The sequence below is a fragment of the Ornithorhynchus anatinus genome, chromosome 14 (genome assembly GCF_004115215.2).
Source record: "Ornithorhynchus anatinus isolate Pmale09 chromosome 14, mOrnAna1.pri.v4, whole genome shotgun sequence".
In the NCBI taxonomy this organism is placed as follows: domain Eukaryota; kingdom Metazoa; phylum Chordata; class Mammalia; order Monotremata; family Ornithorhynchidae; genus Ornithorhynchus; species Ornithorhynchus anatinus.
Genome location: NC_041741.1, coordinates 47,956,754 through 47,971,002, shown reverse-complemented (window position 1 = coordinate 47,971,002; position 14,249 = coordinate 47,956,754). Strand labels below are relative to the sequence as shown.

The 14,249-nt window shown below is 54.9% G+C and overlaps 1 protein-coding gene across 1 annotated transcript; it reads left to right on the top strand.

Annotated features, from left to right (window-relative positions):
* The first annotated feature begins 2,477 nt into the window (after window positions 1-2,477).
* Window positions 2,478-14,187, top strand: RRP7A (ribosomal RNA processing 7 homolog A). The gene is made up of 7 exons (XM_029078525.2): window positions 2,478-2,577; window positions 4,711-4,853; window positions 7,635-7,760; window positions 9,950-10,073; window positions 11,033-11,130; window positions 13,079-13,277; window positions 13,794-14,187. The coding sequence occupies exons 1-7, from the start codon at window positions 2,490-2,492 to the stop codon at window positions 13,877-13,879; spliced, it is 864 nt and encodes a 287-aa protein (XP_028934358.1). The 5' UTR covers window positions 2,478-2,489; the 3' UTR covers window positions 13,880-14,187.
* Window positions 14,188-14,249: the final 62 nt, after the last annotated feature.

Genomic DNA, 14,249 nt, shown 5'->3' with positions numbered 1-14,249 from the left:
ACTTGATTCCCCAGACTGGGAATAGGGGGGCTCCACATGACTGTCCTCCATTCAGTAGTATTTATTGAGCGCTATGTGCCCCGCACTGTACTAAGCGCTTGGAATGGACAGTTTGGCAACAGAGACAATCCCTGCCCACTGACAGGCTTAGAGAGGGTGCAAGTGTGAGTATGAGGGGAGGCATTGAGAGACAAGTTGGGGAGGGACAAAGTGAGAAGGACAAATAGACGGTGGAGTTAGCTGCTGCTGGCAGAGCTCTGCACGGCTCACCCTGGGTGCCAACCCGGGGCACCCTGAAGTGGGCGGGTGGTGGTGCAGTACAGTGCCTGGCACACGGTAAGCGCGTCACAAATTCCACAGTTATTATTGTCCCGCGATTCCCAGACCTCAGCTCTCCCCCGCTAGCCACGCTACTGGCCTAGGGGCTAGGCCACGCTAGGCCACGGAGAAACAGCGTGGCTCAGTGGAAAGAGCCCGGGCTTGGGATTCAGAGGTCATGGGTTCTAATCCCGGCTTCGCCACTTGTCAGCTGTGTGACTATGGGCGAGTCACTTAACTTCTCTGTGCCCCAGTGACCTCATCTGTCAAATGGGGATTAAGACTGTGAGCCTCACATGGGACAACCTGATGACCCTGTATCAACCCCAGCGCTTAGAACAGTGCTCTGCACATAGTAAGCGCTTAACAAATACCAACATTATTATTATTATTCTCTGGGCCTCGGTTCCCTCATCTGTAAAATGGGGATGAAGACTGTGAGGCCCACGTGGGACACCCCGATCACCTTGTATTTCATTCATTCAATGGTATTTATTGAGTGCTTCCTATGTGCAGAGCACTGTACTAAGCGCTTGGACAACTGGGCAACAGAGAGAATCCCTTCCCAATAATGGGCTCAGTCCAAACGGGGGTGAAAGACAGCAAAGCCAAACAGAACAAAACAACAACGTCAAGGTAAATAGAATCATAGAAATATAAACATCATTAACAAAATAAATAGGGTAATAAATAATATATCCTCTCAGCACCTAGAACAGTAAGCGCTGTCCTAAGCGCTTAACACATAGAACACTTTAAGTGTTCATAACAAACGCTTGGCACATAGCTCATGGCCACAAAGCAGCGTGACTCAGTGGAACGAGCCCGGGCTTGGGAATCAGAGGTCATGGGTTCGAATCCCGGATCTGCCCCTTGTCAGCTGTGTGACTGTGGGCAAGTCACTTCACTTCTCTGGGGCTCAGTTACCTCATCTGTAAAATGGGGATTAACTGTGACCCTCACGTGGGACCACCTGATGACCCTGTATCTCCCCCAGCGCTTAGAAAAGTGCTCTGCACAGAGGAAGCGCTTAACAAATACCAACATTATTATTATAGTAAGCGCTTAACAAATTGTCTCTATCTGTTGCCGAATTGCCCATTCCAAGCCCTTAGTCCAGTGCTGTGCACATAGTGAGCGCTCAAGAAATAGGATTGAATGAACAGATACCATATGATGGTTAGACCGTGAGCCCGTCATGGGGCAGGGGTGGTCTTTCTCTCTTACCAAATTGGCCATGCCAAGCGCTTAGTCCAGTGCTCTGCACGTAGTGAGCGCTCAATAAATACGGTTGAATGAATGAACGGACACCATGTGATGGTTAGACCGTGAGCCCGACATGGGGCAGGGATGGTCCCTCTCTGTTGTCGAATTGGCCGTGCCAAGCGCTTAGTCCAGTGCTCCGCACGTAGTGAGCGCTCAAAAAATACGGTTGAATGAATGAACGGACACCATGTGATGGTTAGACCGTGAGCCCGACATGGGGCAGGGATGGTCCCTCTCTGTTGTCGAATTGGCCGTGCCAAGCGCTTAGTCCAGTGCTCTGCACGTAGTGAGCGCTCAAAAAATACGGTTGAATGAATGAACGGACACCATGTGATGGTTAGACCGTGAGCCCGACATGGGGCAGGGATGGTCCCTCTCTGTTGTCGAATTGGCCGTGCCAAGCGCTTAGTCCAGTGCTCCGCACGTAGTGAGCGCTCAAAAAATACGGTTGAATGAATGAACGGACACCATGTGATGGTTAGACCGTGAGCCCGACATGGGGCAGGGATGGTCCCTCTCTGTTGCCGAACTGGCCGTGCCAAGCGCTTAGTCCAGTGCTCTGCACGTAGTGAGCGCTCAAAAAATACGGTTGAATGAATGAACGGACACCATGTGATGGTTAGACCGTGAGCCCGACATGGGGCAGGGATGGTCCCTCTCTGTTGCCGAACTGGCCGTGCCAAGCGCTTAGTCCAGTGCTCTGCACGTAGCGAGCGCCCCAGAAATAGGATCGAAAGACTGAACAGATACGATGATGAGGAGGAGGAGGCGGATTTCCTCTGGTCTTGGGGACGGGGGGCCCCCGGTCGCCATGGAGACGCCGTGGGGCCGCCCCTCCTCCTCCCCCGGGCCTGGCGCTGGCCAAACTACAGCTCCCGGCAGGCCTGGCGGCGGCGGCAGGCGCCATGGCGGCGGGCGGGAGGCCGCGTGGGGAAGGAGCGGCTCGGGGGAGGCTGCCACGGAAAAACGTCCCCTGCCCCCTCGGTTACGCCGGTGAGAGAGAGGGAGGAGAGGCCGAGGGCCGGGGGGCTGCCCATGTCCCGGGGCGGGCTGGTCCTGGGGGAGCCACACTGGGGCCAGGGGAGGCCACTGCCCCGGGGCATGCTGGTCGTGGGGGAGCCACACTGGGGCCAGGGGAGCAGGGGCAGGGGGACTGGTAAGGGGGGAGCCAGGGCGGCTCAGGAGAGGCCAGTGTCCGGGGGACTGGTCGTAGGGGAACCAGAGGGGGTCGTCAAAGGTCAGCGCCCGGGGGGGGGGTGCTGCTAATGGGGGAGCTAGATTTGGGGTAGGGAAGGCCAGGGTCCCGGGGATGCTGGTCCTGGGGAGGCCCGATTCCGGGCAGGGAAGGCCAGGGTCTGGGCGACTGGCAGTGGAGGAGTCAGAGGGGGTGAGGGGAGGCCATTGAGGGAAGCCAGAGTTGGGTCAGGGGAGGGCGCTGTCAGGGGCACTGGTAGTGGGAGAGGTAGAGGGGGTCTGCGGGACTGGCAAGGGGGGAGCCAGAGCGGGACAGGAGAGGCCAATGTCCATTGGACTGGTCATAGGGGAACCAGAGGGGATCGTGGAAGTTCAGTGCCCGGGGGGGGTGCTGCTAATGGGGGAGCCAGATTTGGGGCAGGGAAGGCCAGGGTCCTGGGGATGCTGGTCATGGGGAGGCCAGATTCTGGGCAGGGAAGGCCAGGGTCTGGGCGACTGGCAGTGGAGGAGTCAGAGGGGGTGAGGGGAGGCCATTGAGGGAAGCCAGAGTTGGGTCAGGGGAGGGCACTGTCAGGGGGACTGGTAGTGGGAGAGGTAGAGGGGGTCTGCGGGACTGGCAAGGGGGGAGCCAGAGCGGGACAGGAGAGGCCAATGTCCATCGGACTGGTCGTAGGGGAACCAGAGGGGGTCGTCAAAGGTCAGCGCCCGGGGGGGGTGCTCCTAATGGGGGAGCTAGATTTGGGGTAGGGAAGGCCAGGGTCCCGGGGATGCTGGTCCTGGGGAGGCCAGATTCCGGGCAGGGAAGGCCAGGGTCTGGGCGACTGGCAGTGGAGGAGTCAGAGGGGGTGAGGGGAGGCCACTGAAGGAAGCCAGATTTGGGTCAAGGTGGGCACTGTGTGGGGAGGGACCTGATAGTGGGAGAACCCAGTGTCCAGGGCCTGCTGCTTCAGGAGAGCCTAGTGCCCAGGGGACTGGTAATAATAATAATAATAATGTTGATATTTGTTAAGTGCTTACTATGTGCAGAGCACTGTTCTAAGTGATTACACAGGGTAATCAGGTTGTCCCACATGAGGCTCACAGTCTTCATCCCCATTTTACAGATGAGGTCAGTGAGGCCCAGAGAAGTTAAGTGACTTGCCCACAATCCCAGTTGACTGGTAGTGGGGGAGTCAGATGGGGTCTTGTGAGGCCATTCCCCTGCTTAGAAGCAGCATGGCTCAATGGAAAGAGCCCGGGCTAGGGAGACGGAGGTCGTGGGTTCTAATCCCAGCTCCGCCGCTTGTCAGCTGGGTGACTTTGAGCAAGTCACTTCACTTCTCTGTGCCTCAGTTACCTCATCCGTAAAGTGGGGTTGAAGACCGTGACCCCCATGCGGGACAACCTGATTAGCTTGTATTCCCCCCCCCCAGTATTTTAGAAGAGTGCTTGGCACATAGTAAGCGTTGAACAAACGCCATCATTAATTCTCCTGATGGGGGTAAGGCTGCTAGTGAAGCAGAGAAGCGGCGTGGGTTAGTGGAAAGATCACAGGCTTTGGAGTCAGAGGTCAGGAGTTCGAATCCCAGCTCTGCCACTTGTCAGCTGTGTGACTGTGGGCAAGTCACTTAACTTCTCTGTGCCTCAATTACCTCATCTGTAAAATGGGGATCAAGACTGTGAGCCCCACGTGGGACAACCTGATTCCTCTGTATCTACCCCAGCGCTTAGAACAGTGCTCTGCACATAGTAAGTGCTTAACAAATACCAACGTTATTATTATTAGCGAGGGAAGCCAGATTTGGGTCAGGAGGGGCCCAGGGAGGAGACATGAAGGACTGGGTGAAGCTGGGAGCTAAAAGCAAGAAATGGGGGATCCCCTCCTGGACTGAGGGATTGACCGGAAGGAGGAGATGGAAGGTCTGGGTCTCATGTCCCACCTTTTCCTTCCAGCCGTTCCTATCCAGTTCTCGGAGAAGCAGAAATGTCCTCACTGGCTGTATATGAAGGAGCACAAGGTGAGGGAGGGGACCCAGTGCCCCTACCCCAAGAGCCGCACCCTCTTCATCCTCAACGTGCCCCCGTATTGCACGGAGGTGAGTGAGCATCTACTAGGGCCGGGGTCTGGGGTCGGGGTGCAGCCTCACCGGTGGAGAGGGTTTCCACTTAAAAGACCATAACTCTGTGCCATTATTGGGTCATACCAATAGGACATCCAGGTACCATGGCCTAGTGGATGGAGCACGGGCCTGAAAGTCAGAAGAACCTGCCTTCTAATCCCGGCTCTGCCACTTGTCTGCTGCGTGACCTTGGGCCAGCCACTACACTTCTCTGTGCCTCGGTGCCCTCATCTGTAAAATGGGGCTTAAGTCTTTGAGTCCCAAGTGGGATATGGACTATGTCCCTGATGGGCAGGGAATGTGTATGTTTGTTGTTATACTGTACTCTCCCAAGTGCTTTGCACATGGTAAGTGCTCAATAAATGTAATAATGATGGTATTAGTTAAGCGCTTACTATGTGCAGAGCACTGTTCTAAGTGCTGGGGTAGATCCAGGATAATCAGATTGTCCCACGTGGGGCTCACATTTTTTAATCCCTAGTTTTGCAGATGAGGTATGATTGAATGATTCCTTTTGTATCTACCCCAGTGCCTAGAACAGTGCCTGGCACATAGTAAGCGCTTAAAATATACCATTAAAAAAAGTCAAAAGGACATTCTAGGCACTGAAGTAGGATTTCATGGTTTTCCTAACCCTCCAACATCTCCTCCCAGAGGACGCGTTTCCTTTGGTTTGTTTCAGGCTGTTCCCGGCAAGTTCCCTGTGGGTCCTCGAGACCCCGGTGCTGGGAGAAGTCATTCAGCTTGTGCTGCTTGGCCTTGACCTCTGGTATGTTAGAGACTGGAATTACAACCCAAGTAGCTCCCATCGCCCTAACTTGCTCCCTATATTCATCCCCCCTCCCAGCCCCACAGCACTTATATCCATATCTGACATTTATTTATTTCTGTTCATGTCTGTCTCCCCCTCTCGACCGTAAACTCGGTGTGGGCAGGGAATGTGCCTGTTTATTGTATTTTACCCTCCCAAGTGCTTAGTACAGAGCTCTGCAGACAGTAAGCGCTCAATAAATTCAATTGACTGAGGCGCTCAGAAAAAGAATTAACGACAGAGTACTTGTTAAGCACTTACGATGTGCCAAGCTCCGTGCTAAGCACCGGGTTAGATACAAGTTAATCAAGTTGGGCATAGTCCCTGTTCCACATGGGATCACAGTCTAAGAAATAATAACGATGATGTTTTTAATAGCTTAGTATGTGTCAAGCACTGTTCTAAGCACTGGGGAAGGTACAAGCTGATCACACTGCACACAGCTGTGTCCCAACATGGGGCTCATAGTCTTAATCCCCGTTTTACAGATGAGGTGATTGAAGCACAGAGCAGTTTGTCCAAGGTCTCACAGCAGGCAAGGGGTGGAGCCAGGATTAGAACCCAGAACCCCTGACTCCTAGGCCTGGGTCCACTAGGCCACTCTACTTCTTTAAAGCGGAAAAGGCCGATCATTATTCCAGCAGAGACCTCAGCACGTCCTGCTGGTTAAGAAGTTGACCTCTGATCATTATTCTTAGAAATTCATAAAAAATAAGAGCGTCATATGACTCCGTGGCCCTATGTCACATCCTAACTGGGTTTCTCTTGTTTAAAACGTCGGCTTGTGTCCTCACAATTTCCTGTCCATAATTCTTCCAAGAGTATCTTACGTACCTTATTACCTCAGCATTAACTCTCGTACGGTAATTCTCCCCCTCTAGACTTGAGAGCTCATTATGTGTAGGGAACGTGTCTGCTATTCCTGCTGTATTGTACTCTCCCAAGCGCTTAGTACAGTGATCTGCACGTAGTAAGTGCTCAATAAATACCATTGATCAATCGCTCTAGATCCCCTTTTTCTTCTGCCGCCTCCTATCTGTGAATTGTTAGGGTCTACCCCGCTGGATTGTAAAATTGTGTTTACTAATTCTGTTGTGCTCTTCCAGTTGCTGATTTTTAATGGTACTTGTTAAACGCTTACCGAGTGCCAGACACTGTACTAAACACTGGCGTAGGTACAAGATAATCAAGTAGGGCACAGTCTCTGTCTCACCTGGCACTCAGAGGCAGAGGTGGGGAGGATTTAATCCTGATTTTACAGATGAGGTAATTGACGCCCAGACAAGTGCAGTGACTTGCCCGAGGGCACTCAGCAGACAAATGGCAGAGCTGGGATTAGAACCCAGGTCCTCCGATTCCCAGGCTTGGACTCTTTCCACTACGTCACGCTGCTTCTCCAGACCATGCGGGGCACACAGTACACTTTCAGCTCCTTCAGAGCAGGGATGGGGATCTCCCAACTATATTATCCTCTCCCAAGTGCTCAGTACAGCGCATGCACAGAGTAGGTGATCAGTAAGTACTATTAATTAGCCTATTGGTCGATTGGGCTTTAGCATCCCAAAGGGGTGGGAAGGGTGGGGATGACTGCCTCGTTTTTTTAGTCAGCGAATCATGGTATTTATTGAGTGCTTACGGTGTGCAGAGCAATCAACCAGTGATATTTATTGAGCGCTTCCCATGTGCCGGGCACTGTACTGGGTGCTTGGGAGAGTCCACTAGAACACAGTTGGTTCCCTGCCCAAAAGGAGCTTCCAGTCAAGAGAGGGAGAAGTCAGCTGTTGCCCATTCAGAGGTCACTGACTAGTTTGGGGTTGCCCAGCTCCTACCCGTTCTCTGGGCCCGTGCTACGTGAAGGGGTGAAGGTGTGGGCAGGGGCAAGTGGGAGGTTCTGCGGGGGCAGGTGGTGACCGGCTGTGACCTTCTCGTCTCCGGGCCGTGTTCAGGAGGACCTGACTCAGCTGCTGTCCTGCTGTGGCACTATCCAGTCCGTGGAGCTGCAGGAGAAGCCGGACCTGGCGGAGCGTCAGCAGAAGCCGCAATCCGGATTCTTCCAGCCCAAGCTGGCCGTGGTGAGTCTCCCCCCAGAACCCAGGTCGGCCCGAGGGGTCGCTGGGCGGGGAGGAGGGATTCCGGGAGACTGGGGGATTTTTGGGGTGTCCATCAGGGCCCATATCGGAAGGGCCGGGAGCACTCCCGGGTGGGACCCCATTTCTTTTTCCCCACAATCGGTAGTTCATCCTTGCAGCTTTTCTGGGGTGTAGGGCCCCCAAGCTTTTTTTTTTTAGGGTATCTGTTAAGCGCTTTCTATGTGCCAGGCACTTCTAATCACCGGGGTAGATACAAGCTAATTGGGTCGCACATAGTCCCTGTCCCACATGGGGCTCATACTCTTAATCCCTATATTCCTGTTGAGGTAACTGAGGCCCAGAGAAGTGAAGTGAATGGCCCAAGGGCACCCAGCAGATAGGTGGCGGAACCGGGATTAGAGCCCAGGTCCTTCTGACTCCCATTCATTCAATCGATTGTGTTTATTGAGCACTTATTGTGTGCAGAGCGCTGTACTGAGCCCCTGGGAAAGTACAGTACAACAATAAGCAATGACAATCCCTGCCCTCATGAGCTCACAATCTAGAGGGGGGGAGACAGACATCAATACAAATAAATAAAATTACAGATCTATACATAAGGGCTGTGGGGCTGGGACGGCGGGGGTGGGGAAGAGCAAAGGGAGCAAGTCGGGGCGACGCAGAAGGGAGTGGGAGATGAGAAAAAGTGGGGCATAGTGTGGGAAGGCCTCATGGAAGAGATAAGTCTCTGAAGGAGAGCAGAGTATTCATCTGGAGGATGAGAGGAGGGAGGGCATTGGAGGCCAGAGGCGGGACGTTTGGACCAGGGGTCGGCGGCGAGACAGGAGAGATCAAATGAGAAGGTTAGCACCAGAGGAGCGAAGTCTGCCTGCTGGGTTGTAGGAGAGAAACGAGGTGAACTAGGAGAGGGCGAAGTGACGGACTGATTTAAGGCCACTGGTGAGGAGTTTTTGTTTGATACGGAGGTGGATAGGCAACCACTGGCGATTTTTGAGCCGGGGGAGGGGGTGACGTGCCCTGACCGCTTCTGTGGAAAGATGATCCGGGCAGCGGCGTGAAGTACGGACCGGAGTGGGGAGAGGCAGGTGGTTGGGAGGTCGGAAAGGCTGATGCAGTCATCTAGGCGGGCTGAGGTGAGTGACTGGATTGACGCAGGAGCAGTTAAGCACGTGCTCTGTCCACTAAGCCAAGCTGCTTCTCAGGGAAGCTGAGAGACTCGACTGGCGTCACACTACAGGCAAGTGGCTGAACTGGGATTACGGCCCGGGCCTTGCGCTCTTTCCACTAGACCACGCTTCTTCCTCCTCATTTGCTGCATCTGACTCTGGTTCCTTTCCCTCCCACTCAGTCATATTTATCGAGTGCTTACTCTGTGCAGATCACTGGCCTAAGCGCTTGGGGGAGTACGACTTAACAGAGTGGGCCGACATGTTCCCTGCCCACAGGGAGCTGACAGGCTAGAGGGGGAGGCAGACGTTAATGGAAATAAATAAAATTACAGATATGGACGTAAGTGCTGGGGGGCTGGGGGTGGGGGGCTGAATAAAGGGAGCGAGTCAGGGTGACGCAGAAGGGAGTGGAAGAAAAGCCTCTCCCGATAGAAGACTCCTGTTGACTCTGAGTCCTCATTAAACCCTCAAGTGGCCTCTACCGGTCTGTCGAAAGCCGGTGGAAGTCCGGAGCCGGACTTACTGAAACTGACGGGGTGGATCGCTCAGGAGAGGGGCAGTTTCCTCTGACTGCTAGAGCCCGGGCCTGGGAGTCGAAAGGTCACGGGTTCTAATCCCGGTTCCGCCGCTTGTCTGCTGCATGACCTTGAGCAAGTCGTTTCACTTCCCTGGGCCTCAGTTGCCTCATCTGGAAAATGGGGATTGAGACTGCGAGCCCCATTTGGGGCAGGGACCGTGTCCAACCCGATTTGCTTGTATCCACCCCACGGCTTAGTACGGTGCCTGGCACATAGGAAGTGCTTAACAGATACTACAATCATGATTATTATCAATCTGTCCCCATCTCCCCCCGATGGTGACATTCACACTGCCGTGGGCCGGGGGCGCGTACGAGTTCCAAAATGAGATCGTGATCGGTCGCTGGGCGGGGAGCTTCCTCCGAGCCCGGCGACGGGAGGGAGTTTGCAGTGGCCAGTGTTTTTCTTGTCTGTCTCTCTCCAGAAGTTCCACGTGGCCTACGTGGTGTTTCGGAGGCCAGCCAGCATTCGGACTGCCACGTCGTTAGGCCGGACGGGTCCGTTGGTGATCTCCTCAGAGAGCCGCCCCGTGAAAACCGGCCTCCAGAGTGAGTCGGGCCACAGCTTTTCCCGTTTTTCCCTTTCCGGCAAGGAGACCGGGCTCTCGGTCTCTCTCTCTCCCCGTCGGGCTTCTTCCCCGCCGAGACCTCCCGGGAGATAACGTCCTCGCGGCCCCGCCGAGGACAGCCGACGACAGCTGCTTTCCTTCCGGCCTCATTTCCCATCCTCCAACCCCATTTGGCTCCGGAGGCTGGAAGGAGAGCAGTGTGGGGAGGGATAGTGAGGCTGACCCTTGACCTCTGGCAGTCCTCCTTCCCGCATGTGCTCGAGTCCGGCTACCCGACGAACAATCTCACGATAAGGGAGCCGTGTGGTTCCGGTCATAGACACGATCACTTTTCCTATCTGGATTTAGAAGCGTATCTGACCCCAGTTCGTTTGATTTTTTTTGTTTTTTAATGGCATTTGTTAAGGGCTTACTGTGTCCCAAGCACTGCACTAAGAACTGGGGTAGATATCGACTAATCAGGTTGTACACAGTCCCTGCCCCTATCCCACATGGGGCTCACAGTCTTCATCCCCATCTTCCAGATGAGGGAACTGAGGCGCAGGGAAGTGAAGTAATGTTGGTATTTGTTAAGCGTTTACTAGGTGCAGAGCACTGTTCTAAGCGCTGGGGTAGATACAGGGGAATCAGGTTGTCCCACGTGAGGCTCACAGTTAATCCCCATTTTACAGATGAGGTAACATGACGTTACATGACATGTTACATGAGGTAACATATGAAGGTAACTTCACAGAGAAGTGAAGTGACTTGCCCACGGTCACACAACTGACAAGTGGCAGAGCCGGGATGCGAATCCATGACCTCTGACTCCCAAGCCCGGGCTCTTTCCACTGAGCCACGCTGCTTTTCTGCCGAGCCGTCCCCCGGTGTGGAGAGCGGGGAGGTGTGGGTTTGCGGGAAACCTGACGCTAGGGGCTTGTGGCTCTTCCTCTGTTCCAGAGTGGATCGCAAACTACTCAGCTTCGTTGGTGGACCCTGAGGCCCTGAAAGTTGAAGTGGACACTTTCATGGAGAAATACGATAAGAAGATGGCCAAGGTATCAATCAGTCGCTCGGTGGTATTTACTGAGCGCTTGCTATGGGCGGATCACTGTACTAAGCGCTTGGGAGCGGACAGTACCACAGAGCAGACACGTTTCCTTGCCCACCGCAGATTTACAGTCTAGAGGGGGAGACAGGCGTTAATGTAAATAAGTCATAATATGTCATTTAAAGATATGTACGTAAGCGCTGTGGGGGTGAAGGTGGGGCGAATATCAAATGCCCAAAGGTCACAGATCCAAGTGCGTAGAGGAGGCGAAAGGGAGAGGAAGCTGGGGAAAAGAGGGCTTAATCGAGAAGGTCTCTTGGAGGACTTGTGACCTTGAAAACGATAATAATGGTGATTTTTTTTTTAAGCGCTTACTCTGTGCCAGGCACTGTACTAAGCGCAGGGGTAGATACAGCGTGTTTGAAGGAGGGAAGAGCGGCGGTCTGGTGTATTTGGTGATTGCTTGTGGTGTGGAAGGAGGTCAGAGAAGCAGTGTGGCTTAGCGGCTAGAACCCGGGCCTGAGAATCAGGGGACCTGGGTTTTAATCCTAGTTCTGCCACTTACCTGCTGGGAGGCCTTGAGCAAGTCACTTCACTCCTCCGGGACTGGTTCCTCGCCTGTAAAATGGAGATTAAGTCCTTCTTCTCCCTCCCCCTTAGACTGTGAACCCCACAGGGACCAGGGGCTGTGTCCGATCTGCTTATATTTTCTCAACCCCGGCGCTTAGCACAGGGTTTGACACAGAGTAAACACTTAACAGGCAGCACAGTTGTTATCCTTATTGTAAGGGGGCAGAACCAGGGTTAGAAGCTAGATCTCCCACCTCCCAGGCCCGGGGCTGTTGTCACTAGGCCATGGTTTGGAAGGGGAAGCAAAATGAGCTCTCCAAAAAGATGTTGTTGCACCTGATGATGATGATGATGGCATTTGTTAAGCGCTTACTATGTGCAAAGCACTGTTCTAAGCGCTGGCTCCTTCCCCACCTGCCCCCACAGATCTTTGGCCCCTTTGGCAGGACCTCTGACCCTCCATCCAAGGGCGAAAGCCGGCCCCGTTCTGGACGTGGGCACCACTCCCGTCCCCTGGCCTGCTAAGTTAGCACTCTGTCGGGTCCCCTCTGGAACTCATTCATTCAATAATAATAATGTTGGTATTGGTTAAGCGCTTACTATGTGCAGAGCACTGTTCTAAGCGCTGGGGTAGATACAGGGTAATAAGGTTGTCCCACGTGAGGCTCACAGTTAATCCCCATTTTCCAGATGAGGTCACTGAGGCCCAGAGAAGTGAAGTGACCTGCCCACAGTCACACAGCTGACAAGTGGCAGAGCCGGGAGTTGAACTCATGACCTCTGACTCCGAAGCCCAGGCTCTTTTCCACTGAGCCACGCTGCTTCCCAATTCAGTTGTATTTACTGAGCGCTCACTGTACGTAAAGCACTGTACTAACCAGTTCTGCCGTTCCCCCAACCCCCCAGCTTTCTCAGGGTATGGGGGAGCAGGGCATACTGTTTTTGGACAGCTTCCCCAAGGGCTGTTTAGACTGTCAGCGCTCTGTGGGTGGGGATCGTGTCTGCCAATTCCGTTGGACTCTCAGCTGCTTAGTGCGGTATACTGAATACCGTAAGCGCTCAATAAATACCACTGATTGACTGGTTCAGTGTCGGGCACCCTTTTGGCCCACAGCTGTTGGGGAATTGACTTGTGGAAGGGAGCCTCTGCCGGGATGCCCACCTGGCGTCAGTTGGGACCAGGGAGGGGAGCGGGCGAGGGCAGGAGGAAGAGTGTTTGCTGAGCACCTGCCAGGGGCAATACGCCGGACTGAGCCCTCGGGGAGTCCGAAGCTAGGAAGTGAAACGTTCCCTGCTCGCCGGACGCTTCCGTTCGTAACGAGGGAGGTTAGAGGGGGCGAGAGACCCCGGTCGCGGAGCTCAGAGATCGGCTCCCTCCCCCACAGGAAGACGCCGAGGCCGAGAAGGAGGAGGGCGTCCCCGACAACGAGGGCTGGGTCAAGGTGACCCGCAAAGGCCGCCGGCCCGGGATCCCCAGGACCGAGGCCGTTAATCTGCGGCTGCTGGAGAAGGAGAAGCAGAAGAGGGCCCGCAAGGAGCTACTCAACTTCTACGCCTGGCAGCACCGAGAGACCAAGAGGGAGCGTGAGTGGCTTCGTCCCCGTTCTCCGTCCCCACCGTGTTCCGTCCTCGGTCGCCCCGCTGTTCTCAGAGAGTGGGCGCCACCCAAGACGGGGGGAGTGACCGGGGGAGACTCTGTAGCTCCGTGGGGGGAGGCCGAGACCCGCTCACCCACTCTGCGGCCCTCTGCCCTGCCCCAGCACTTACAGAGGAGCAAGTCGGGGGTGGAGGCCAGTGAGCCCCAAGTCCCTCCGGGCTGGAGGAGGTCAGGGGATGGTGACTCAAGCGGGTGGTTGAGGGCTCAGTGAAGCCCCCGGAGATCACCCCTAGGGAGACTCTGGGGTCTCGGGCCAGCGGAACCCACCGGACCCTTTCCGTCATTTTTTTCCCGTCATCCCTCGACTCGCCCTTCTGGAACCCCCCCGGTTCTGAGCTGCCCTGCCTCCCTTCCTGCCCCCCATTCCCATTGATGGATTCTCCCGACCTCTGGCTGGGAGTGCCCGGCGAGTTTCAGATTTCCCCGTGTCTTTTGGCTTTCAGATCTGGCCCAACTGAGGAAGAAGTTTGAAGAGGACAAACAGAGGATCGCCCTGATGCGGGCCCAGCGCAAATTCCGCCCCTACTGAGCCCGGGCCCTCCCCTGGGTCCATGCCTTCCCCCGGGCCCCTCGCCCCCTCGGAGAGGAAGAACCCGGGAGCCGCATTCCGGCTCTCGGGAGAGTCGCCGTTCTTGCCTCCGTTCACTCCCCGGAGCGGCGTGGTGATGATGGGAGCCAGGCTTTACCTCCCACCCTGTGACCTCGTCCTTCCCGGATTCTCTCCCCCGTCCCACGGCCGACGGCCGGGGCGGAAGGAAAGAGCCGGGAGGGAAATGGAGATGGGACACAGCCGCTGCTTCTGGCAGCTTGTAAATAAAAGACAACCTTGTTTCCTAATTCCTCGGGCCGCAGGAATCCTCTCTCCTGCTCGGGACTGGAGACCAGAAAATGGGGGCCCC